General features: G+C 45.8%; 2 protein-coding genes across 7 annotated transcripts in view; one reads left to right on the forward strand and one right to left on the reverse strand.

Moving 5' to 3' along the window:
• LOC142663101 (uncharacterized) overlaps positions 1-25,985 on the reverse strand; it is a 110,751-nt gene that overhangs the window by 8,191 nt on the left and 76,575 nt on the right. The window lies entirely within an intron of this gene.
• LOC142663494 (uncharacterized) lies at positions 693-16,150 on the forward strand. Of its 6 annotated transcripts, XM_075842185.1 has the most exons (6): positions 693-990; positions 1,138-1,230; positions 6,906-7,044; positions 9,517-9,780; positions 9,865-10,228; positions 13,885-16,150. In XM_075842185.1, exons 2-6 carry the CDS (start codon positions 1,226-1,228, stop codon positions 15,243-15,245), a joined length of 2,133 nt encoding a protein of 710 aa, XP_075698300.1. In that variant the 5' UTR covers positions 693-990; positions 1,138-1,225; the 3' UTR covers positions 15,246-16,150. The 6 variants fall into 6 exon arrangements, with proteins under 6 accessions (XP_075698300.1, XP_075698298.1, XP_075698299.1 ...); XM_075842183.1 differs by lacking the exon at positions 1,138-1,230; XM_075842184.1 differs by lacking the exon at positions 1,138-1,230 and having other exon boundaries at positions 13,888-16,150.

Genomic DNA, 25,985 nt, shown 5'->3' on the forward strand with positions numbered 1-25,985 from the left:
CAGAGTTATTGACAATCATGAAACACACTATAATGGAGCAGGAAGCCATTTATAGGACTCCTGGGAAACCCCTTTAAGTCTTCATAGCGCAAAACATCAATAATATCCTGAATAATGCCCCATACATTATATAGATTGCTATGCACAGGAGAACTACAAGTCACACACTGACCAGTCACATCCCAATTCTGGAAGCCGCAATAACCTCATAGGGAAGTAATTCTTGTCTCTTCATAATCATTTCCGGGCATTGGCCACTGATTCACGACACTTTCGCGCTCACGTGACCCGCTGCTAATTTGTCGATTGGCTATCTCGTCAGGGCACGCAATCTGGGCTGCGCCCAAATCCAAAATGGCCGGAGGTCTAGGTTGGAGTTCTACTGCGCATGACAAGATTAGCGTGACAGCCATTTTCTTGTAGTATTCGTGGATGCTCGGCGGCGGCCATTTTTTTGTGGTCGGCTCCCTCATTAACACGAGAAAGATGGGCGAGTAGGGCAGGCAATTAGTTATAAAAAGACTTGGCTACAATTCTAAAGCTAGTGACTAGTTCTTTAATTTGGAGCGCTTCATATTGTTGTGGAAATATACCTTCCTGTGGGCCTGCCAGTCACACACTGACACAATCACTTCTCCTCCATATAAAGCGCACAGTACAGGAGCCCCGCCCCCTCACATGATTGATCACATGACAGCCTCACAGGTCCTTTAGCCCCTACTCCACACAATGATGGAGGACGATATGTAGGCTGTCGGTAGATGACATTTTCTAGCTTATAATAAAGGAGTCGCACATCAACCATTCACCGTATAATCCTACCCTACTACTTGTCATTTCCTCCATGTCTGAGTTCCGCCTTCCGCATGTGGCCGATCATGTGATGGGACGTCATTACAGGTCCTTCAGTCACTAGCACTATGTGGGTACCCTGCCGCCATCTTGGATTTGGTCATAGCCAGAACTCAATGTGATGTTATGTGGTGTAAGGTAAGAGCCGGATGATGGGGGGTCTCTGCTGGAGGATGGGGGTGTCTCTAGGGCCAGGCCCTGGCAGGAAGTTCTGTGCAGATACATTTCTCATCAGGATAGTGTTATTATTAGTGAGGGTTATTATCACCTTGTTTTCACCTGTAGGTGGCGGTGTACAGGAGAAGTGACCGCTCCTGCCTGTGTATATGAGATGTCTTATATGATGGATGGCTCGCGGGCAATTTAAAGTCACATGGGGTAAGGGCGGGACGCCATCTAAATTCCATGCTGCGCCGTAACAGCACCAGGACGACTACGCTTATTGTTTAAAATAAAACCACAAAAAAGGCCATACTCACTAGGTAGGTGGGTGGGTGGGTGAAAACCCGTTCCCATCAGGACGCAGACGGGTCAAAGAATGCTGAAGAAGGAGTGTGCATTAAATAGTGATAGCCCCTCCCACTAGTCTTGAGGGGAGTGGCGGACTAAGTGCTCAAAGGTGTGCGATAAATGTGTGTCAGTGTAGTGCTAGGGTGTGAATGGATGGTAAAAAATAAATATGTATGTATGAAAGTGTCAGAACTGTGTAATAATGTAATAAAAATAAATAAATTATTTATTTTTATTACATTATTACACAGTTCTGACACTTTCATACATACATATTTATTTTTTACCATCCATTCACACCCTAGCACTACACTGACACACATTTATCGCACACCTTTGAGCACTTAGTCCGCCACTCCCCTCAAGACTAGTGGGAGGGGCTATCACTATTTAATGCACACTCCTTCTTCAGCATTCTTTGACCCGTCTGCGTCCTGATGGGAACGGGTTTTCACCCACCCACCTACCTAGTGAGTATGGCCTTTTTTGTGGTTTTGTTGATATTTATGTCCCATTTTTTCTGTTTATTGTTTAAAATGGATACTACTCTGCCAGCGAGTATCCGTATATGGTTGGAAGACGGGGAACCTGGCTGTCATTGTAAGGGAGAGCTGCCACTAGTACCGCCGAGAGCTGCGGATAGTACTACTGACAGCTGCCGCTCCTAACGTCGAGAGCTGCGTATAGTACTACTGACAGCTGCCGCTCCTACCGGCGAGAGCTGCGTATAGTACTACTGACAGCTGCCGCTCCTACCGTCGAGAGCTGCGTATAGTACTACTGACAGCTGCCGCTCCTACCGCCGAGAGCTGCGTATAGTACTACTGACAGCTGCCGCTCCTACCGCCGAGAGCTGCGGATAGTACTACTGACAGCTGCCGCTCCTACCGCCGAGAGCTGCGTATAGTACTACTGACAGCTGCCGCTCCTACCGGCGAGAGCTGCGTATAGTACTACTGACAGCTGCCGCTCCTACCGTCGAGAGCTGCGTATAGTACTACTGACAGCTGCCGCTCCTACCGCCGAGAGCTGCTGCTCCTACCGCCGAGAGCCGCTGCTGCTACTACCGCCGAGAAGCTGCGGCTAGTACTATTGACAGCTGCCGCTCCTACCGCCGAGAACTGCCGCTTCTACCGCCGAGAGCCGCTGCTGCTACTACCGCTGAGAAGCTGGTGCTGCTACTACCGCCGAGAGCTGGCGCTGCTGCCGCCGAGAGCTGCCGCTGCTACTGCCGACAGCTGCCGCTATTACTGCCGAGAGCTGGCGCTACTCTCTGGAGAGCTGCCGCTACTACTACTGCCGAGAGCTGCCACTATTACCGCCGAGAGCTGCCACTATTACCACCGAGAGCTGCTGCTACTACCGCCGACAGCTGCCGCTATTACTGCCGAGATCTGCCGCTACTCTCTGGAGAGCTGCTGTTACTACTATTGCCGAGAGCTGCCGCTATTACTGCAGAGAGCTGCTGCCGTTACTACTTCAGAGAACTGCCGCTTCTACCGTCGAGAGCCGCTGCTGCTACTACTGCCGAGAAGCTGGTGCTGCTACTACCTCGGAGAGCTGCCGCTCCTGCCACCGAGAGCTGCCGCTCCTGCCACCGAGAGCTGCCGCTCCTGCCGCCGAGAGCTGCCGCCAAGAGCTACCACTACTGCCTCCGAGATCTGCTGCTACTGCCGACAACTGCCGCTATTACTGCCGAGACCTGCCGCTACTCTCTGGAAAGCTGCTGTTACTACTATTGCCGAGAACTGCCGCTTCTACCGCCGAGAGCCGCTGCTGCTACTACTGCCGAGAAGCTGGTGCTGCTACTACCTCGGAGAGCTGCCGCTCCTGCCGCCGAGAGCTGCCGCTGCTGCCACCGAGTGCTACCGCCGAGAGCTACCGCTACTGCCATAAGATCTGCTGCCGCTGCTACTGCCGCTATTACTGTCGAGATCTGCCGCTACTCTCTGGAGAGCTGCTGTTACTACTATTGCCGAGAGCTGCCGCTATTACTGCAGAGAGCTGCTGCCATTACTACTTCGGAGAACTGCCGCTTCTACCGTCGAGAGCCGCTGCTGCTACTACTGCCGAGAAGCTGGTGCTGCTACTACCTCGGAGAGCTGCCGCTCCTGCCACCGAGAGCTGCCGCTCTTGCCGCCGAGAGCTGCTGCCGCCAAGAGCTACCACTACTGCCTCCGAGATCTGCTGCTACTGCCGACAACTGTCGCTATTACTGCCGATACCTGCCGCTACGCTCTGGAAAGCTGCTGTTACTACTATTGCCGAGAACTGCTGCTTCTACCGCCGAGAGCCGCTGCTGCTACTACTGCCGAGAAGCTGGTGCTGCTACTACCTCGGAGAGCTGCCGCCGAGAGCTGCCGCTGCTGCCACCGAGTGCTACCGCCGAGAGCTACCGCTACTGCCATAAGATCTGCTGCCGCTGCTACTGCCGCTATTACTGCAGAGAGCTGCTGCCACTACTACATCGGAGAGCTGCCGCTACTATTGCCAAGAGCTGCCGCTCCTACTGCTGAGCTGCCGCTCCTACTGCCGAGAGCTTCGGCGTTTAATAACTGTTCCTCTCACATTGGGAAATGTTTATTTTTCCTGCTGTCTTTGCCATGGCACACCTACATTGGCCCTTACATCACCAGTTGTCGGGGGCCACACCTTACATCAGCATGAAGAATAGATACCCTTAAAAGGAACGTGTCGCTAGAATTTTTTAACTTTTTTTCAGTTAAACAATTATTATTTAAGTGATTACACTGTTTTAATTTTTTACAAGTCAGGAAATATTATAAATTAGATTCTAATTTATAACATTTCCATGTGCTGGCCACTAGAGGGAGCAGTTCCCAAAATTGCAGCATGGTCACTGTGGTAAAGCAACCTCATTGCTTTATGCTGCAAATTTGGGGTGGACACACTCTCTAGTGAACTCACACAATCCCCCCTCCATTCTTCTGGCTAGTGGCAGGAGAAGGAAGGGTTTGAATGTCTTAAAACCTCCTACACTGTGTGCCGCCATTTTCTGAACGACTGCACAGTGTAGGAGGATTAGATACAGGGCTCAGCAGACCGTATCACACGTACATAATACACACATCACATACACAAACATAAATTAACTGCTCCTGCCTCCGCTGGTCTACGCCCCTATTCCTTGCGCCTCCGCTTCGTTGAACATATGGCAGTAAGCCGCGGCCGGAAGTAGTCATCTTACTGTCCGGCAGCGGCTTCCGGTTCCCATGAAAATGTTGCCGGATTTCACTCTACGAACGAGCTTCGTTTATGTCTGGTTGGTTTAACGGCGCACTCTTCTGAGAACGGAACGGCTCCCGTTCGCATTCTCTATGGGGTTGTATGTGCCGTATTCCATCGACACAGAGATGAAAAAAAAAAATGGGAGCCCCCATAGAGAAGTAAAAGTTTGAATACAGTAAAAAGTATTAAGTGACAACACTAATAAACAACATTTTTGTTTATTTTATTAACCCGTTAGTGACCGGCCGATAGTCTTTTTACGTCGGTCACTAACGGGCCTTATTCCGATGCCATAGACTTTTTACGTCGCGGCATCGGAATAAGTAAACAGAGCAGGGAGCTGTCAAATCTCCCTGCTCTCGGCTGCCAGAGGCAGCTGAGGGCTGGAAGCGTCCCTGCTCTGCCGGGTGAGATCAATATCAGTATCGATCTCACCCGTTTAACCCTTCAGATGCGGTGCACAATAGCGAGCACCGCATCTGAGTGGTTTTGGAGAGAGGGAGGGAGCTCCCTCTCATCCCACTGACACCCGGCGATACGATCGCCGAGTGTCAGTGTCTTCTATGGCAGCCGGGGGCCTAATAAAGGCCCCCAGGTCTGCCTGTCATGAATGCCTGCTAGATCATGCCTCTGGCATGAACTAGGAGATGCCTGTCCGTTTTAAACGGACAGGCAGTAATACACTGCAATACAAAAGTATTGCAGTGTATTATAAATGCGATCGCAGAATCGCATATTAAAGTCCCCTAGTGGGACTAGTAAAAAAGTGAAAAAAAAGTTTAATAAAGTTAATGAAAAAAAAATGGAAAAACCCACTTTTTCCCCTTACAAAATGCTTTACTATTAAAAAACCAAAATACAGTTAAAAAGTTACACATATTTGGTATCGCCGCGTCCGTAACGACCCCGACTATAAAGCTATTACATTACTTAACCCGCACGGTGAACGCCGTAAAAAAATTAAATAAAAAACGACGGAAAAATTGCTGTTTTCTGTGAATCCTGACTTTAAAAAAAAACGTGATAAAAAGTGATCAAAAAGTCGCATCTACTCCAAACTGGTACCAATAAAAACTACAAGTCGTCCCGCAAAAAAAAAGCCCTCATACAACTGCATCGGCGAAAAAATAAAAACGTTACAGCTCTTCAAATATGGAGACACAAAAACAAATCATTTTGAAAAAAAAGGGTTTTTACTGTGTAAAAGTAGTAACACACAAAAACTATACAAATTTGGTATCTCTGCAATCGTAACCACCCGCTGAATAAACGTATTGTGTTATTTATACCACACGGTAAACGGCGTAGATTTAAGACGCGAAAAAGAGTGGCGAAATGTCAGATTTTTTTCTATTCCCCCCCCCCCCAAAAAAAGTTAATAAAAGTTAATCAATAAATAATATGAACCTCAAAATGGTGCTATTAAAAAAATACAACTTGTCCCGCAAAAAACAAGACCTTATACAGCGATGTCCACGCAAAAATAAATACGTTATAGCTCTTGGAATGCGACGATGGAAAAACGTAAAAAATAGCCTAGTCATTAAGGGGTTAAAAGCAATATAATAAAAACATTTAAATTGACATCAAAATGGTGCCATAGAAGAAAAACAAATCGTCCGGCAAAAAAAACCAAACTCTGCGGTGTCTATAGAGGACGCGTCCCTATAGCAACACCAGTCTATGTCGAAACAGCGGATTTACCAGTTGGCCGGTAATTCCAGTCAGTGGGAGCAGCTTAACAAACCAAACTGGCGGGGACATGTATAAACCTTATTTGTCACGCGCCGTTTTTAAGTACCTGCCGTTACCTAGAGCCATTTTCTCTGCTTGAGGTCATTCAGTGAGGTCATTTTCTCTTTGCTTGTGCACATTGCGGCCGGTGCAGCGTTGACTGGACCAATGTACGTTTTGGCCAATATTGTTTCTTATCTTATTCGGATCTCACGGCATGGAAAGATGCTGGGCGGTAAAATTGCCAAGACAACTCTAGGACGGCCACAGAGTATAATCCACTGGTCCTATTCTGATTAATGGGACCCAGCGTCATACAGTTGCCCTGATTGTCGGATGGGGCGGGAGATCATAACTGGAGGGACACTTTAAAGAGTAATTCTGCTTCAAGAAAACTTGATATGTCACAGCAACTTAGAAGTTTTGATCAGGGGTGGTCCGGGTGCTAAGACCCCCACCATCACTGAAAGCAAGGGGCAGTGTGATTCCCCCAGTTATTATCCGCTTATACAATGACTACAATATTTAATCTCCACTGTTCTCTTTTTATCTCCCTGCAGTCATCCCTCCCGGATTCTCCTCGACCAGACAATGGTCCCCTCCTCCACTGACCCAACAGGAAAAGTCAAGCCGCGAAATACAATGACCAAGAACATTCTAGACCTCACCCTGGAGATCATCTACCTGCTGACCGGAGAGGTGAGGATTCTGGAAAACATGTCACATGACCTCACTCTTCCCTATTAATAACACAGGGACATGACTGGAGAGGGGAGGATTCTGGGAAATATGTCACATGACATCACTCTTCTCTATTAATAACACAGGGACATGACTGGAGAGGGGAGGATTCTGGGAATGATGTCACATGAGCTCACTCTTCCCTATTAATAACACAGGGACATGACTGGAGAGGGGAGGATTCTGGGAATGATGTCACATGACATCACTCTTCTCTATTAATAACACAGGGACATGACTGGAGAGGAGAGGATTCTGGGAAATATGTCACATGACCTCACTCTTCCCTATTAATAACACAGGGACATGACTGGAGAGGAGAGGATTCTGGGAAATATGTCACATGACATCACATTTCTCTATTAATAACACAGGACATGATTGGAGAGGTGAGGATTCTGGGAAATATGTCACATGACATCACTCTTCTCTATTAATAACACACGGACATGACTGGAGAGAGAAGGATTCTGGGAATGAGGTCACATGACATCACTCTTCTCTATTAATAACACAGGGACATGACTGGAGACGTGAGGATTCTGGGAAATATGTCACATGACATCACTCTTCTCTATTAATAACACAGGACATGACCGGAGAGGGGAGGATTCTGGGAGTGATGTCACATGACATCACTCTTCTCTATTAATAACACAGGGCATGACCGGAGAGGTGAGGATTCTGGGAATGATGTCACATGACATCACTCTCCTCTATTAATAACACAGGGACATGACCGGAGAGGAGAGGATTCTGGGAAATATATCACATGACATCACTCCTCTCTATTAATAACACAGGACATGACTGGAGAGGAGAGGATTCTGGGGAATATGTCACATGACATCACTCTTCTCTATTAATAACACAGGGACATGACGAGAGGATTCTGGGAAATATGTCACATGACATCACTCTTCTCTATTAATAACACAGGACATGACCGGAGAGGGGAGGATTCTGGGAAATATGTCACATGACATCACTCTTCTCTTAATAACACAGTGACATGACCGGAGAGGTGAGGATTCTGGGAATGATGTCACATGACATCACTCTTCTCTATTAATAACACAGGACATGACTGGAGAGGTGAGGATTCTGGGAAATATGTCACATGACATCACTCTTCTCTATTAATAGCACAGGACATGACTGGAGAGGTGAGGATTCTGGGAATGATGTCACGTGACATCACTCTTCTCTATTACTAACACAGGGACATGACTGGAGAGGGGAGGATTCTGGGAATGAGGTCACATGACATCACTCTTCTCTATTATTACCACAGGGACATGACTGGAGAGGAGAGGATTCTGGGAAATATGTCACATGACATCACTCTCCTCTATTAATAACACAGGGACATGACCGGAGAGGAGAGGATTCTGGGAAATATGTCACATGACATCACTCTTCTCTATTAATAACACAGGACATGACGGGAGAGGTGAGGATTCTGGGAAAGATGTCACATGACATCACTCTTCTCTATTAATAACACAGGGACATGACGAGAGGATTCTGGGAAATATGTCACATGACATCAGTCTTCTTTATTACTAACACAGGGACATGACCGGAGAGGTGAGGATTCTGGGAATGATGTCACATGACATCACTCTTCACTATTAATAACACAGGGACATGACTGGAGAGGGGAGGATTCTGGGAAATATGTCACATGACATCACTCTTCTCTATTAATAACACAGTGACATGACCGGAGAGGTGAGGATTCTGGGAATGATGTCACATGACATCACTCTTCTCTATTAATAACACAGGGACATGACTGGAGAGGTGAGGATTCTGGGAAATATGTCACATGACATCACTCTTCTCTATTAATAACACAGGACATGACCGGAGAGGGGAGGATTCTGGGAGTGATGTCACATGACATCACTCTTCTCTATTAATAACACAGGACATGACCGGAGAGGTGAGGATTCTGGGAATGATGTCACATGACATCACTCTCCTCTATTAATAACACAGGGACATGACCGGAGAGGAGAGGCTTCTGGGGAATATGTCACATGACATCACTCTTCTCTATTAATAACACAGGACATGACTGGAGAGGTGAGAATTCTGGGAAATATATCACATGACATCACTCTTCTCTATTAATAACACAGGACATGACTGGAGAGGAGAGGATTCTGGGAAATATGTCACATGACATCACTCTTCTCTATTAATAACACAGGACATGACCGGAGAGGGGAGGATTCTGGGAAATATGTCACATGACATCACTCTTCTCTTAATAACACAGTGACATGACCGAAGAGGTGAGGATTCTGGGAATGATGTCACATGACATCACTCTTCTCTATTAATAACACAGGACATGACTGGAGAGGTGAGGATTCTGGGAAATATGTCACATGACATCACTCTTCTCTATTAATAACACAGGACATGACCGGAGAGGTGAGGATTCTGGGAATGTATATAATGATATTTATCAGAATCTACCTCCATACCCAGGATTACACAGTAGTAAAGAAAACTTCGGGAGAGAGTGTGACCCCCAGCAGCCATCCCTGTGTGTCAGAAGGATATAACAAGACCCAGAACCCCATCACGGAGCCTCCACCTCACTCACTGATACATGAGAGGAACAACAACGAGAAGATCCTGGACCTCACCCACAAGATCATTGAGCTGCTGACTGGAGAGGTGACACTGACGGGAATGCTGGGACATTATATAATAACACAAGGTATAATGTGTCTGGGTGATGACTGTATCATTGTGTGTCAGGTTCCTATAAGATGTCAGGATGTCGCCGTCTATTTCTCCATGGAGGAGTGGGAGTATATAGAAGACCACAAGGATCTGTACGAGGAGGTCATGATGGAGGACCACCGACCCCTCACATCACCGAGTAAGAAGGATCTCTACAATGACATCATGATGGAGGACCACCAGGACCGCACACCACTGGGTAAGAGGGATCTGTACAAGGATATCATTATGGAGGACCACCGGGACCACACACCACTGGGTAAGAGGGATCTGTACAAGGATATCATGATGGAGGACCACCGGGACCACACACCACCGGGTAAGAGGGATTTGTACAAGGACATCATGATGGAGGACCACAGGCTCCTCACACCACCAGGTAAGAGAAGAATTTTTAAGTGTCGTGATCTTACAAAATAGAATGTCGATTTATCATTGTATAGTAAAATTCATTATTTTAAGAAAATTGCGCACATTATACCAAATTTATCACAACTAAGCACAAGACATAAAAAAAAATGTTCTTGTTATTATAACCTCTTCCCAACTTGTGACATCATAATACATCACGGGTCTTTCCCATGAGCTGCCGAACTATTACGTTGCAGTCCAACCGCGCCATCAAGTCTCAGCTGCATCATCCTTCATTCCGCACAAACAGCTGTGATCCGAGATAACTCCTATCCCGACTGTTTAACCTCTTTGATGCTAGAGTTTGACAGAGATCGGGCTCCCTCTTTCAGCCTATCAGCACCACATTCACATGATCGCGGGGTGCCAATGGGTTACTATGGCAGCCGGCAACCTAACAAAGGCATGGCCTAATTCAGGGGCACTCAAGTTGTTTACTTAAATGTGCGCTGATATGAGTCTGCAGTCAAGTGAAGGTCCGAGCTGAACACAAACAGGAAAGATGTCGTCTTGTCAACATTTCACAAACTTTACAGAACTATTTACATCAAGATTTATAAAAAAAAAATTTGCCGAGAAAAACAGAATAGACTCTTAAATTAATTCAGACCATACCTGATAAATCATTTATCTAGAGTTTTGGCCTGAATTAATTTAGGGTCTAGACCCATAATCTCATTCAGACCCCAAACCAGACCGCTAAAGTTAATTAAACGCTAGACCAGCTATAAAAAATCATTCGGACTCCAGAGCAGCCCCATAAACTAATTCCGATCCTAGACAAAAATAAATAAATAAATATTTACCACTCCTGCATATCACTACCGGCGGTAGTTCCGCTCCTGACGACAAACCTGCATTTATAGAAGCATTGGAGGGGACACTGCACTTCTCTATGGCATCTATGACAGCAGGTCCGAGGGGTACAGACAGCTGGCGTCCCCACTCTGAATGCGGATTGCAGCCTGCCCGTTGAGGATCGCTGGCCTTATAGTTTGCCTTTTAGTCTAACACTGACAAGCAATAAATGTTGGAATACGAAGTAATCCAAAACAATATAAAAGTGATCGAACATTGCAGCTAACTCGTCCTGCAAAAAAAAAAACCCTGATACCGCTACGCATAATAAAATGATGGCTCTCGTAATGCGGCAACACCAAACATGTTTTTCCATAAAAACACGCTTTTATTGCGCAAAAGTACTAAAATATGAAATAAACTATGTCGATTTGTTATTTCCGCAATCATAACGACCCGCAAAATAAAGCTATCACGTTATACCACGGGGTTAACAGCGTAAACACATCCAACAAAAACGATGGCAGCATTTATGTTTTTTTCCAGGTCTTCCCCCTAAATAATAAGGGTAGTCCAGATTTAAAAAAAACGGCTGCTATCTTCTTGAAAACAGTGCCGCACCTGTCCACAGGTTGTGTGTGGTATTACAGTTCAGCCTAATTTACTTCAATAGAGCACAGCTGTAATAACAGACACAACATATGGACAGGGCTGGCACCATTTCTGAAAGAAAGCAGCCATGTTTTTCTAATCCTGCACAACCTCTTAAATCAATAAATGATGTGTACCCCAAAATGGTGTAATTTAAAATACAACTCTATACGCAAAAATAATTGTGCCTGGTCATCAGAATCAGGTTTACCACTTTTTGGAGTACCTATCACTAGGGCAGGTCCCCACTAAAATACAGACATGATAAAAAGTGCTTCCCCCTTTAGGACATTATAGCAGGGTGGTCCCCCACCTGGGATGCCCTCTTTGTACCAGAGCCGAGAGCGGCTCTGGCGTTTCCATTCAGTATATGGATGCCCATTCATTTGAATAACAGCTGATTGCCAGAGGTGAGAGAAGCCAAAGCTGTCGGGGGTATCGTCTGAATCTAACCATTGAGACAAAATTGAACAAAATTAAATGGCCATTTCAGAATCTTAAATAATGGGTTATACTTGTTAACCAGGTGTACCCAATGTGCTAGATCAGGAATGTTACTAGATTTCCAAGCCATATTAGCCGCCTTTCGTGTACAGAAGAGCAGAAACCGAGAGATAAAATCCCTGTATGATTCATTGAGTACTATGTGGGAACAGAACTTCTGACTGAAAGGTTAGCAGCATGGACCAGACCTAGTATATGTATTACAACCTACTTCTTATGATACCAAGCAAAAGAACCAACCAGGTGGCACAATTCACCCATAACACCCCCTTCCTCACGGCTTCGGTTTGGGTCGAGGTACTCTGCTGGCCCCAGGTCTTCAGGTCTTAAGCTAGTCCGGTGGTTGATTCTCTGAATGACGTCAGACAGAATGGGAACCAGACAAGAGTTAGGGAGGTTGTAGATACAGGTGCTAAGGGTAATGGCCAACAGTCAAATGAGAAGTTCCAGCAAAGAGGAGAAAAACTCACATAAAAAGGAATCCGCCATAGTAATATTGCCGAGTTGGGTGCATGGTACAGTTCTGGAGATCAGGAGGAAAGTCAAACAATCCAAGGTTCGGTATTGGTAATGTAGCATTGTTGGGCGCATGGTCCGCTCAGGAGGGTAGTTTGACAATCCAAGATCCGCCAACAGCGATGTAGGCGAGTCGGGCATGTGGTACAAAGGATAATCCAAAAGAGTAGTAAAATGTCATGACAGAGAGAACCAGAAAGGGAAACAACTATAACTGGCACTGAAGCGTGTTGACTCTTTAAATAAGGCACCGAGCACTCTGACTGGTTGGTCATTTGAGACATTCATTTCGCCGGCAGGGAGAGAGGACGCTGGATCGTGATGGGGTAAGAATGTTGCAATAGGAAAGATCCAATATCTGCCTTTAATCTAAAAGTTTGAAATAGAGAGTCTCCGGCGCTTACTGCTGAAGCAAAATAAGATTCTTCCACTACCTTCCATTCCTCTGTTGTCAGGTCAGGGACATGTGATACTCATTTAGCATAGGCCTTCTCACAAATTTTTAGACCCGTTGTTTGGAGAAATACTTACAATCTAGTTAGGGTTAAGACAAATCTGAGATTCCAAGAAGGTTCTCGAGTTTGTAAAAAACTATGGATAGAGTAACTGCTCCGAGTTATGCTCAAAGGGTATGACTGAGTTAGAAATACTGGAAGAGGACGGTTCGTTGAACCCCATATCTAATCATAAAGCCAGCAAAAGAGGGGACACCATCATTATCAGGGAACACGTGCACCACAAATACATGCACCAAAGCCAGACCCCTGAAGGTCACAGCCGGTGGGGATTAGACCAGGTCTGTGTCTTTCTGAGATCAGTTGATGGTGTTGCTTGGATCTTCCGGGATGAGCCGTTGTCATAAATTTAATACCACTGTGTAATTGTTCATTGCAGAATTACATGACATCCGTTCACTCTTTCTACTATTATCCTTACATCTCTGTACAACACACTTTCTCGCAGGAAACTTTGTTTGCAGTCATTAAATCTTGCAGTCTTTATTCCTCACATCCCAAGTATTTTTGTATTTTAATTTTTTTTTTGTACATTTGCTCTAATCCTTGTTTTATGGAGACTGCATTGATATTTATGTAAGAACTTTAACGTTTTTCTGTTTTTAAAAATAGAAAAATAACAAAATCCCTTTCTCCCCAGCAGATGGCTATAGCAAGAACTTGGAGGGACAACACTTTTTATCCTCAAATTTTGAAGAAGAGAACAATATCGCTCAAAATTCATTTCGAGAAAATGCTTTTACCCCAAATATTGGTCTACAACTTCACAGCAGACCGCTATCATCTGATCCCCCTAATGAAAAACAATCTTCTGATCACTCGCAGGTTGATACACAAAGTACAGGTTCTAGAGAGGGTAACCTTTTTCCATCTCCTAAAAGTGAGTGCGGTGAGTTCAGCCAGTCTTCATACACGGGAGAGTGTCCGCTTTCCTATTCAGAAGATAGAGAATCTTTGAAAGAAACCACCAGGAGTGTGAATTTGTTTTTGTGTACAGAATGCGGGAAATGTTTTAACCAAAAATCAGTTCTCATTGAAAATCAAGGCATTGACACAGGGGAGAAGCCATATTCATGTTCAGAATGTGGGAAACGTTTTACCCAGAAAACAGGTCTTGTAGAACATCAAAGGACTCACACTGGGGAGAAACCATTTCCATGTTCAGAATGTGGGAAACGTTTTACCCGGAAATCACTCCTTATTCGGCATCATAAAACTCACACGGGAGAGAAATTGTATCAATGTTCAGAATGTGGCAAATGCTTTGTCTACAAATCCGATCTTCTTAAACATCAGAAACGCCACACAGGGGATAAGCCATTTTCATGCTCTGAATGTGAGAAATGTTTTTTTCAGAAATCAGACCTTGTTAGACATCAGAAAGTTCACACAGAGGAGAAGATGTTTTCATATCAAAAATTTGGGATAGTTTTCACCAAGGAATCAGGTCTTCTTGAACATCCGACAAGTGACACAGGAGAGAATCTGTATTCATGTCCAGACTGCGGAAAATGTTTTAGCAAGAAATCTGAGTTTAATAGACATTGGAAAATTCATATCGGCGCAAAGACTTATCCATGTTCGGAATGTGGGAAATGTTTTTTCCATAAATCAGATCTTGGTCGACATCAGAAAAGTCACACGGGAGAGAGGTCATTTTCCTGCCAAGAATGTGGCAAATGTTATATCCATAAAACAGGTCTTGTTGAACATCTAAGAACTCACACAGGAGAGAATCTGTTTCCATGTTCCGAATGTGGGAAATGTTTTACCAATAAATCAGCTCTTGCTCGTCACTTGAAAGTTCACACAGGAGAGAGGCCATTTGCATGTTCTGAGTGTGGCAAATGTTTTACCCACAAATCCGGACTTGTTGACCATCAGAGAATTCACACTGGAGAGAAACCGTTTTTATGTTCAGAATGTGGGAAATGTTTTAGTACCAGATCAGATCTTACCAGGCATCAGAAAATTCACCCAGCAGAGAAGCTCCTTACGTGATCCAAAACTTCTAGCTGGAATCTGATGTCGAGTTGTTTCCTACTGAATATCAATATATGCATCCGAATCTACACGGCCCATAGGGAGGATATCAAATAAAGGGGTTTTCTGGTGCCAAAGTCACATTTTTTTGAAACGTCCTAACAACTTTCCTTAGTTGCCCTAATGTGCCCCAAGTACCCTTTTCCACTTTTTGACCCTCTGTAGGCTTTGCAAGCAGCATGGCACATTGTTTTCTACTAGCACTTTCTGTACACAGCACTTCCTGTGCTGTATCGGATGCGGAGTGCTGAGCATATGTGGTATGATCTTCGTGCACTTACAACCACGAATTCCACAGGAAAGCCAGGAGTTTTTAGCCCCGTCCACAGTCACTAATGACGTCATCGTACACTACATGCCCCAAAGAGATCAGGGCCCTCCTAGTCAGGATTGTGAGGGCCGCTGGAAGTCCAGCGCCAGAGAAGGAGGAGGCTCAGCCCACCACCCCGGCTATGGAGCGCACGTCACAAGTGACGTAGGCATCCACTGGGGATCGGAAGAGAATAATGAGCGTGATGTCAGCGGAAGCTTTGAAAGTGCAGAAGGTCACGTGACCAACGCGGCAGAGCGAGGGTAAGAAGAAAAAAAAAAGGAACATTAGAAATATGTTGTTTTCAGGGTGTTAGTTTAGTTAGGGAAAGTTTATATAGGACCAGAAAACCCCTTTAACTGGCCTTTCACACACGGTTTTGATCACATATGTTCTGTGCTTGGGATATAGATCATTTGTACTGATCCTCCGCACCATTGTTCTAGCTGTGTTGGCTTGATAATATTTACGTTTATATTTACTGAGTAAAATACATTATATGTTCATGCCTCCCAAACCTTATTAAAATATGTTGATTCTCCTTTTGATTGAATTGTGCTGTGACTGCGATTTCTGTGTTTTCGGCTGACTTTTCTCTAATGTGTATGCCCAGCTTTATACTGTTAGCTGTCTGACGTTTTTGAGGGACAAACTTTGGTAGGTACAGAACTTGTTGCTACATTGTGTCAAAAACTTTGATAGGTACAGCGTACCTCCCCAACACTTCAATCCCCATTAGAGAAAAAATATTAAATCCTGCTCCTAATTTGGTCAGGAAGGGCTATGAAATTTCCAGAAACTCCCACTTCTAAAGTAGTGCTTTATATGACACGTTATTCTCTGCTGCCATACGTTTTTTTTGTTTTTTTTTGAAGGCCCTAAGCTTACAAATGTCATATCTGCATCTTTCACCTGTCCACTCCTAATTTGAGGTAATCCCATCAATATTGAGCAGCATCAACTGAACAGGAAGAATGGACTACGGACTCTGTAAGGAAGCTTTCCAAAGCGTGACCTCTTTGGGCACTCATGTTTTTGAATTTAAGGATAACATTAGAATACGACCCTATACTTCTTTAACCACCAACGGCACTATTACAGCGTGGTACAGGAAGGACTTAATAGAGGGCATAGACCCGAAGTACTTAATTTCTTTAAGTAAGGTCTAGAGAAAGACAGAACTGTCAAAAAGCGGTCTCCTAGCCAACCTGGAAAAAAATTTTGCAACTGCATCAACAAAAAAGATAAAGACATAATGCACATGACCGTAGTGGTTTTGTGTACCGCAAAACTACGGATCCGTTGCGGTCTATTTGTCCACAAAAAACTTTTGTTGTGCATTCGTGTGTCATCAGAATTCACAGGTCTGTAAAAAAAAAAAAAAAGGATTTCAAAAGTTTGTGAGGCCGCAAATCCGGACTGTAAAATTACATGTCCTGAGTTTTTGCGTTCTGGATTAGCGGGCCCCACACGGATCTGTGGACATCACGGTCGTGTGCACGGGTCCTTAGAAATGAACGTGTCCGTGTTCTATCCAAACTACAGTTGTGTGCATGAGACCTTACCCTTGACCAAGGCTTCAACTTTTCTCCCACATTCAGAACTCGACATTTAGAAAAGAATAACCATGTTACAATCTCCAAGCTCAATGAGAAGGAAAGAAGAAAAAATCCTTATTTATTATACATAGTATGTCTATCAAGCTCGAAATTTCAAGATAAACCGGATCAGCATGGGAGCAAGTGCAATAAGGCATGGTTTCACAGGTCAGACTTCATCTAACATACAGTGTATGCCAATAAAAAAGGTGCTTTAGTGTTTCAATTTACATATATATGAAGGCAAAAAAAATATATGCCACACAACAAAGATGGTGCCAGAAGTAGTGTGAGAGCAGTAACAAACAAACACAAGATGTCGCAGCATTGAATATATGGATTATTTTAAATTACGTTACTGTTATATTTTCATGAAATTGTGTGAGCCCACCTGCCACGACAAGGTGACCCCATACAGGTGGGTCCCTACACGAAGCTATTATACCTGTACGATAGGAGACTCACTTCTCTCCAGGGCCTAGGCCTACAAAATGACCTCCGGAACCAGATGTATTCTGATGTAATTAAAACAAGACTAAAGGCCCTGATCATTTGCCTGTATGGCGGCCGTGTCCATCAGGATGCGTAGGAGAAATGAAACATGAGGATTTTGAGGGCTATTTTTGTCCAGTTCTTGCTAATAATGAAAAACTCCACCTGCCCTATCAGCCCACAGGGAGTGGGACTATCCCATATGTTTAATCTATTGGAGGGACATAAGAAAATTCTGTTTTCATCATATAATTCTAGGCCCTTTTTGATGTATTACATGATTTAATTAGCCTTGGCAGCAGCTGCCTGACACTGGTTGCTAAGGTCACTCCTATCCCTTAAAATCCTTTTCCATTTCAATGTCGCACAGTTGCTAGTGTGCTACTTGACTTAAACACAGGCTTCAGAAATGAGGAAGCACCTTGTGGATTTTGGGGCCTCCTTTTCATTAGGATATTTTCCTGGCTTCGTTTCAGGTTTGCAAAAGCCTTAAGGTGCCAAAACATAAGAAACACAACCCAAAAGACCCCATTTTGGAAACTACACCCCTAAGGGAATTCATCTACGGGTGTAGTGAGCATTTTGACCTCCAAAGATGTTTCATAGATTATATTAGAATAGGGCTATGAAAATGAAAGATTAAAATGTTTCCAATATGTTGTTTTAGCTCAAAAATTTGCATTTTCACAAGGACAATAGGAGAAAAGTTCCCCATAATTTGTACCGCAATTTGTCTAGTTTACGACAATACCTCATATGTGGTTGTAAACTGCTGTTCAGGCACACGGCAGTGCTCATTTAGCTCTTGGCACGGATTTTGCTGGAGGGTTTCTGGGCGCCATGTCACATTTGCAGAGCCCCTGAAGTACCAATATAGTGGAAACTCCTGAGAAGTGACTCCATTTTGGACATTAGACCCCTTAAGGAATTAATCTTGAAGAGTAGTAAGCATTTTTGACCCCACAGGTGTTTCGTAGAATATTTTAGCATTGAGCCGTGAAAATGTAAAAAAAAAAAAAGTTTTTCCAACTATATGTAGTTTGAGCTCACAATTTTTCTTTTTTACAAGGGGTAATAGGAGAAAAAGCGCCATAAAATTTGTTATAGAATTTCTCCCAAATACGGCAATAACCCATATGTGGTTATAAACTGCTGTTTGGGCACTCGGTGGGGCTCAGAAGGGAAAGCGCTCCTGAGGTACAATGGAAACCCCTGAGTAGTGACAACATTTTGGAAGCTGAACCCTCAAGGAATTCATGTGTTTCAGAAATTAGTGCACAATAGATGTTGCAGATTGAAAATTGCAATTTTTCCACAGATGTAAATTTTGTGTCCAATATGTTGTGCCGCGCTTGAGTTTTAGTTCCATTAATAGTCAACCCCAGTGATATGCAGTATACTGTGCCCTAGAGCGTTATAGAGCTATCAATACTGTGCTCCAGAGAGTTATAGTGCTACCAATACTGTGCCCCCGAAATATTTATTGTGCCTCGGTGAGATAGTGTCACAAATACTGTGCCCCATTTATAGTGCCACCAATATGTGCCCCAGATATACTGTGCAACAAACTTGCCTCCAGATAGTTTGTGCAGCCACATGTTCGCCCCAGATATATACTGTGCAGCCAAATGTGCCCCTTCAGAGATGTCCCATCATTTAGGTCTGTAGAAATAAACTGTGCCGCCATATGGCCCCCCTGAGATAAACTGTGCAGACCAGACCCCAAAATAAATAAAGATCCCAGACTAGGCCCCAAAATAAGTACGGACCTCAAATCAGACCCAAAATTTATTCAGACCATAAACCAAACACTAAAATTGATTTAGATCTCACACTAGACCCCCTAAATAAAATCAGACCTTAGACTAGACCCCAAAATTACTTCTGACCCCATACGAGACCTTAAAATACATTTATATAAATATATATAAATTCAGACCCCACACAAGACTGGCGGCACCCAGAAGTCGCAAGGCCGCAAGATGGAGAAGAGGTGAGTAAAGAAAAGCAAAAGCTGAAGAGTGGGGCAGGAAACAGACGGCCCCCTTGCTGTCAGACGGTTTGAAATATCCAGCAGCAAACGAAACCTTGGTTTCCGGATGTCGATTACTGACGGATTCACCCGAATCCAGACGGCACATCTCTACTCATGTTTCTAGAAATACGGCTATTTTTAGTTTAAAAAAAACAAAAACATAGTAAATGTAGGGGTAGGGAGACAGACAGGTGAGCCCTAATCTACCCGCCACTCAGTCCCTGCCTACTTGCACGGCCCGTCCTAGGCGACGGCGTACAACTGGGCGACAGTCCCTACGCTCAATATGTGCATGACAGACAAAACAAGACAAGGGTACACAGAAGCAAGGGAAGTGGGGCAGTTGCCCACGGCAACACCGTGAGCAACAGAGTAGTGGACGAGCCGAGTCAAACCAGGAGAGTACGTGGTATCAAATGTAGAGCAGGAGAATAGTCAGTCAAGCCAGGGTCAATATGAAGCAGAGGTCAATGGTAATAGCAGGAACAGCAGAGCCAGGAAACAAGAGAATCACAGGCAAAGGACAAGCAGCAAATTAAGGTATAAGTAGACCAAGGGCGGGAGCTAGAACTGTCCGGCCAGGCTGTGATAGGTTCTCCCACTCCTCAGCCTACCAGCCTGAGTGGTAGCAGATCGAGACACTTTAGCAGACCTAGTAACAGATGCAGGCTGATTAACCATGGGCGTCGACACAGAAGCTGTGTCAGGCAAATCCTTTACAGTAAAATAACCAAAATGTATTATTAAAAAAAAAGAGGCAAAAATATGTTAGTGTAATGATAGGGGTAGGGAAACGGACAAGTGAACTCTAATCTACCCTGCCTACTTGCAACGACCCGCCCCTGGTCGATGGGGTACAACTGGACGGCGGTCCCTATGCTCAGTAAGTGCACGAGACAAACAGACAAGGGTACACAAAGCTAAGGGAAATGAGGAAGTTGCCCACGGCAACACCGTGAGCAACAAGAGAGGTGAACGAGCCGAGTCAAACCAGGAGTGTACGAGGTACCAAACGCAGAGCAGGAGAGTAGTCAGTAAGCCAGGGTCAGTATGGAGCAGGATCAACTAGTCAGAAGCTGTAGCTGGGCCAGGAAACCACACGAGAAGAATCACAAGCAAAGGAGGAACAGGAAAGGCAGGTATAAATAGACCGAGGGCGGGAGCTAGCATCGTCTGGCCAGGCTGCGATAGGCTCTCCCACTCCTAAGCCTGCCAGCCTGAGTGGTGGAAGCTGGAGTCAGTCTCAGAGACATAGACTCAGGTGCCGACTGATTACCTATGGGCGTTAACCCCGAAGCTGTGCCTGGCAGATCCTTTACAGTACCCCCCCCCCCTTTTATGAGGGGCCACCGGACCCTTTCTAAGTGGACCTGGTTTATTGGGGAAACGAAGGTGGAACTTCCTGACCAATACCCCAGCGTGAACATCCCGGGCGGGTACCCAAGTCCTCTCCTCAGGCCCGTATCCTCTCCAATGGACCAGGTACTGGAGGGAGCCTTGGACCATCTTGCTGTCCACAATCTTGGCCACCTCGAATTCCACCCCCTCAGGGGTGAGAACGGGAACAGGAGGTTTCCTCGAGGGAGCCAAGGACGGGGAGCAGCGTTTAAGGAGGAAGGCATGAAACACGTCATGTATTCGAAAAGATGGGGGCAACTCCAGTCGGAAGGAGACAGGATTGAGGACTTCAATGGCCTTATACGGCCCAATAAACCGGGGAGCAAATTTCTTGGACGGGACCTTAAGGCGCAAGTTCCTAGACGATAACCACACCAGATCCCCGACCATAAACAAGGGGTTAGCAGAACGTCTTCTATCAGCCAGAGTTTTTTGTACGCTCTGGGACCTCTAGGTTCTTCTGAACCTGGGCCCAGACTGTGCACAGTTCCCGATGAACGACCTCTACCTCGGGATTGTTGGAACTACCAGGTGAAACGGAGGAGAACCGTGGATAAACCCAAAATTACAGAAAAATGGGGAGACCCCTGACGAGTTACTGACCCGGTTATTAAGGGAAAATTCGGCGAGGGAAATGAATGAGACCCAATCATATTGACAGTCAGAGATAAAACACCTTAAATATTGTTCTAGAGATTGATTAGTCCTCTAGGTTTGGCCATTAGTTTCAGGATGGAAGGCAGAGGAGAAGGACAGATCAATCTCCAACTTTTTACAGAAGGCTCTCCAAAACAATGAAACAAATTGTACCCCTCTGTCCGAAACAATATTGACAGGGACCCCATGGAGACGCAGGATGTGTTTGACAAACAAGGTAGCTAACGTCTTGGCATTGGGTAGTTTCTTGAGGGGCACAAAGTGGCACATCTTACTGAAGCAGTCTACTACAACCCACAACACCGACTTGCCTTGAGATGGAGGCAAATCGGTGATAAAATCCATGGAGATATGGGTCCAAGGTCTCTGGGGAATGGGCAAAGAACGTAGTAAGCCCGCTGGTCGGGACCTGGGAGTCTTGGACCTAGCACAAACCTCACAAGCGGCGATGTAGGCCTTAATGTCTTTAGGCAACCCAGGCCACCAATAGTTTCTGGCAATGAGGTGTTTGGTACCCAGGACGCCTGGATGACCAGATAGTGCGGAGTCATGATTTTCCCTAAGTACCCTTAGCCGGAATTGCAGGGGAACAAACAGCTTGTCCTCAGGAAGGTTCCCGGGAGCTGAACATTGATCAGCCGCAATTTCTGAGACTAAATCAGAATCAATAGAAGAAATGATTATACCAGGAGGCAGAATACAAGCAGGATCTTCCTCCGAAGGGGGGCTGGCCATGAAGCTACGCGACAGTGCATCGGCCTTAATATTTTTAGACCCAGCCCTATAGGTAACCAAAAAGTTGAATCTGGTAAAAAATAGCGCCCATCGAGCTTGTCTCGGGTTTAGCCTCCGGGCAGATTCTAGGAAAACCAGATTCTTGTGGTCGGTAAGGACCGTTACCTGGTGCCTAGCCCCCTCCAGGAAGTGGCGCCACTCTTCAAATGCCCATTTAATGGCTAAGAGTTCGCGGTTGCCAATATCATTGTTAGTCTCAGTGGGCGAAAACTTCCTGGAGAAGTAGGCACAGGGACGAAGATGGGTGAGGGACCTGGTACCCTGGGACAAGACAGCCCCCACTCCCACATCGGATGCGTCAACCTCCACGATAAATGGCTCCATTTGGCTGGGCTGAACCAGCACCGGGGCCGAGATAAAGCACTTCTTAAGGACCTCAAAAGCCTGGACAGCCTCAGGAGGCCAGTGGAGGAGATCAGCACCTTTGCGAGTGAGGTCCGTAAGAGGCTTTGCGATGACCGAGAAGTTAGCAATAAATCTCCTGTAATAATTAGCGAACCCCAAGAAACACTGTAACGCCTTCAGGGAGGCAGGTTGGACCCATTCCACCACAGCCTGGACCTTGGCGGGGTCCATGCGGAATTCATGAGGAGTGAGGATTTGACCCAAAAATGGTATCTCCTGTACTCCAAACACATATTTTTCGGTTTTCGCAAACAGTTTGTTTTCGCGAAGGACCTGGAGCACCTTCCTGACATGCTCAATGTGGGAAGACAAGTCCTTGGAAAACACCAGTATGTCATCAAGGTACACTACAAGAAATACCCCCAGGTAATCCCTTAAAATTTCATTTATGAAATTCTGGAAGACCGCAGGAGCATTACACACCCCAAAGGGCATGACGAGGTATTCAAAATGACCTTCGGGCGTGTTAAACGCAGTCTTCCACTCATCCCCCTCTTTGATGCGGATAAGGTTATACGCCCCCCGTAGATCAAACTTAGAGAACCATTGGGCCCCCTGAACCTGATTAAAGAGATCAGGAATCAAAGGAAGGGGATACTGGTTCCTTACAGTGACCTTATTCAAGTTACGGTAGTCAATGCATGGCCTAAGACCACCATCCTTCTTCCCTACGAAGAAGAAGCCAGCACCTACCGGAGAAGTAGAGGGGCGAATGTAACCCTTGGCCAGGCATTCCTGGATATACTCTCTCATGGCTTCACGTTCGGGACAAGAAAGATTAAATATCCTACCCTTAGGGAGCTTAGCTCTTGGTATCAATTAGATAGCGCAATCGTATTCTCTATGAGGAGGTAACACTTCGGAGGCCTCCTTAGAGAAAACATCAGCGAAGTCCTGCACAAACTCAGGTAGCGTGTTCACCTCCTCAGGGGGAGAAATGGAATTAACAGCAAAACATGACGTCAAGCATTCATTACCCCATTTGGTAAGCTCCCCAGTATTCCAGTCAAACGTGGGATTATGCAACTGCAACCAGGGAAGGCCTAAAACCAAATCGAACGATAATCCCTGCATCAACAGTACAGAGCACTGCTCCAAATGCATGGAGCCAACAAGGAGTTCAAAAACAGGGGTATGCTGTGTAAAATAACCATTAGCAAGAAGAGTGGAGTCGATACCCACTACCGGGACAGGTTTAGGCAAATCAATCAAAGGCATAGCTAGAGACATAGCAAATTCCACAGACATGATATTAGCAGAAGACCCTGAATCCACGAAGGCACTGCCGGTAGCAGACCTACCACCAAAAGAGACCTGAAAGGGAAGTAAGATTTTATTACGTTTCATAATTACGGGAAATACCTGTGCGCCCAAGTGACCTCCCCGATGATCACTTAGGCGCGGAAGTTTTCCGGCTGCTTATTCTTACGCCTAGGACAGGTGTTCACTTGATGCTTGTCATCCCCACAATAGAAGCAGAGACCATTCTTCCTGCGGAACTCTCTACGTTGTCGGGGGGACACGGAGGCCCCGAGTTGCATAGGTACCTCCGAGTCTTCCGTGGAAGAGCGAAGCAACGGGACCTCGGGAGGCATCATGGGGGAGTCAGAGGGGAAAACACAAAAACGTTCAAGTTGTCGTTCCCTGAGACGTCGGTCAAGTCGTACCGCTAAAGCCATAACCTGGTCTAGGGAGTCAGAAGAGGGATAACTAACTAGCAGATCTTTCAGGGCGTTCGACAGACCCAACCTAAACTGGCACCTTAAGGCAGGGTCATTCCACCGAGAAGCTACGCACCACTTCCTAAAGTCAGAACAATACTCCTCAACAGGTCTCTTACCCTGACGTAAGGTCACCAACTGACTCTCGGCAAAGGCAGTCCTGTCAGTCTCGTCATAAAAGAGTCCGAGAGCAGAAAATAAACGATCAACGGAGGAAAGTTCAGGGGCGTCAGGAGCCAAGGAGAAGGCCCACTCTTGGGGCCCTTCCTGGAGCCGGGACATAATTATACCCACCCGCTGGCTCTCAGAACCTGAGGAGTGAGGCTTTAAGCGAAAGTAGAGCCTACAACTCTCCCGAAAGGAGAGAAAAGTCCTCCGGTCCCCTGAGAACCGGTCAGGCAACTTGAGGTGGGGTTCAAGTGGTGAGGGGCACTACCATGGTAGCGTCAGGCTGGTTGACCCTCTGAGCCAGGGCCTGGACCTGTAGGGAGAGACCCTGCATTTGCTGGGCCAGGGTCTCAAGGGGGTCCATAGTAGACACAGGGTTCAGGGTAGACTAGGTAATGGGCTTGTGATTATGTAATGACGGGGGTAGGGAAACGGACAAGTGAGCCCTAATCTACCCGCCACTCTGTCCCTGCCTGCTTAAAACGACCCGCCCTAGGCGACGGGGTACAACTGGGCGGCGGTCCCTACGCTCAGTAAGTGCACGAGACAAACAGACAAGGGTACACAAAGCTAAGGGAAATGGGGCAGTTGCCCACGGCAACACCGTGAGCAACAAGAAAGGTGAACGAGCCGAGTCAAACCAGGAGTGTACGAAGTACCAAACGCAGAGCAGGAGAGTAGTCAGTAAGCCAGGGTCAGTATGGAGCAGGATCAACTAGTCAGAAGCTGTAGCTGGGCCAGGAAACCACACGAGAAGAATCACAAGCAAAGGAGGAACAGGAAAGGCAGGTATAAATAGACCAAGGGCGGGAGCTAGCTCCGTCTGGCCAGGCTGCGATAGGCTCTCCCACTCCTAAGCCTGCCAGCCTGAGTGGTGGAAGCTGGAGTCAGTCTCAGAGACATAGACTCAGGTGCCGACTGATTACCTATGGGCGTTAACCCCGAAGCTGTGCCTGGCAGATCCTTTACAGTTAGATTTAAAAAAAAACGTTTTATTGAACCACACATACCAAATATTGTTAAGTAGTGTCTGTTAAAGAAAAGGTAAAAATGCACTACTATATGAGCATTTCTGAGGAGAGTTTATTTTATTCCATCCGCCTCCACCCTTCTTTTTTA

Source organism: Rhinoderma darwinii, chromosome 11 (genome assembly GCF_050947455.1).
Source record: "Rhinoderma darwinii isolate aRhiDar2 chromosome 11, aRhiDar2.hap1, whole genome shotgun sequence".
Classification (NCBI taxonomy): Eukaryota; Metazoa; Chordata; class Amphibia; order Anura; family Rhinodermatidae; genus Rhinoderma; species Rhinoderma darwinii.

Coding starts and splice junctions, on each gene's coding strand:
- LOC142663494 (XM_075842183.1), top strand. Junction 7,045..9,516: donor TCTACCTGCTGACCGGAGAG/GTGAGGATTCTG, acceptor TTAATAACACAG/GACATGACCGGAGAGGTGAG. Junction 9,781..9,864: donor TTGAGCTGCTGACTGGAGAG/GTGACACTGACG, acceptor ATTGTGTGTCAG/GTTCCTATAAGATGTCAGGA.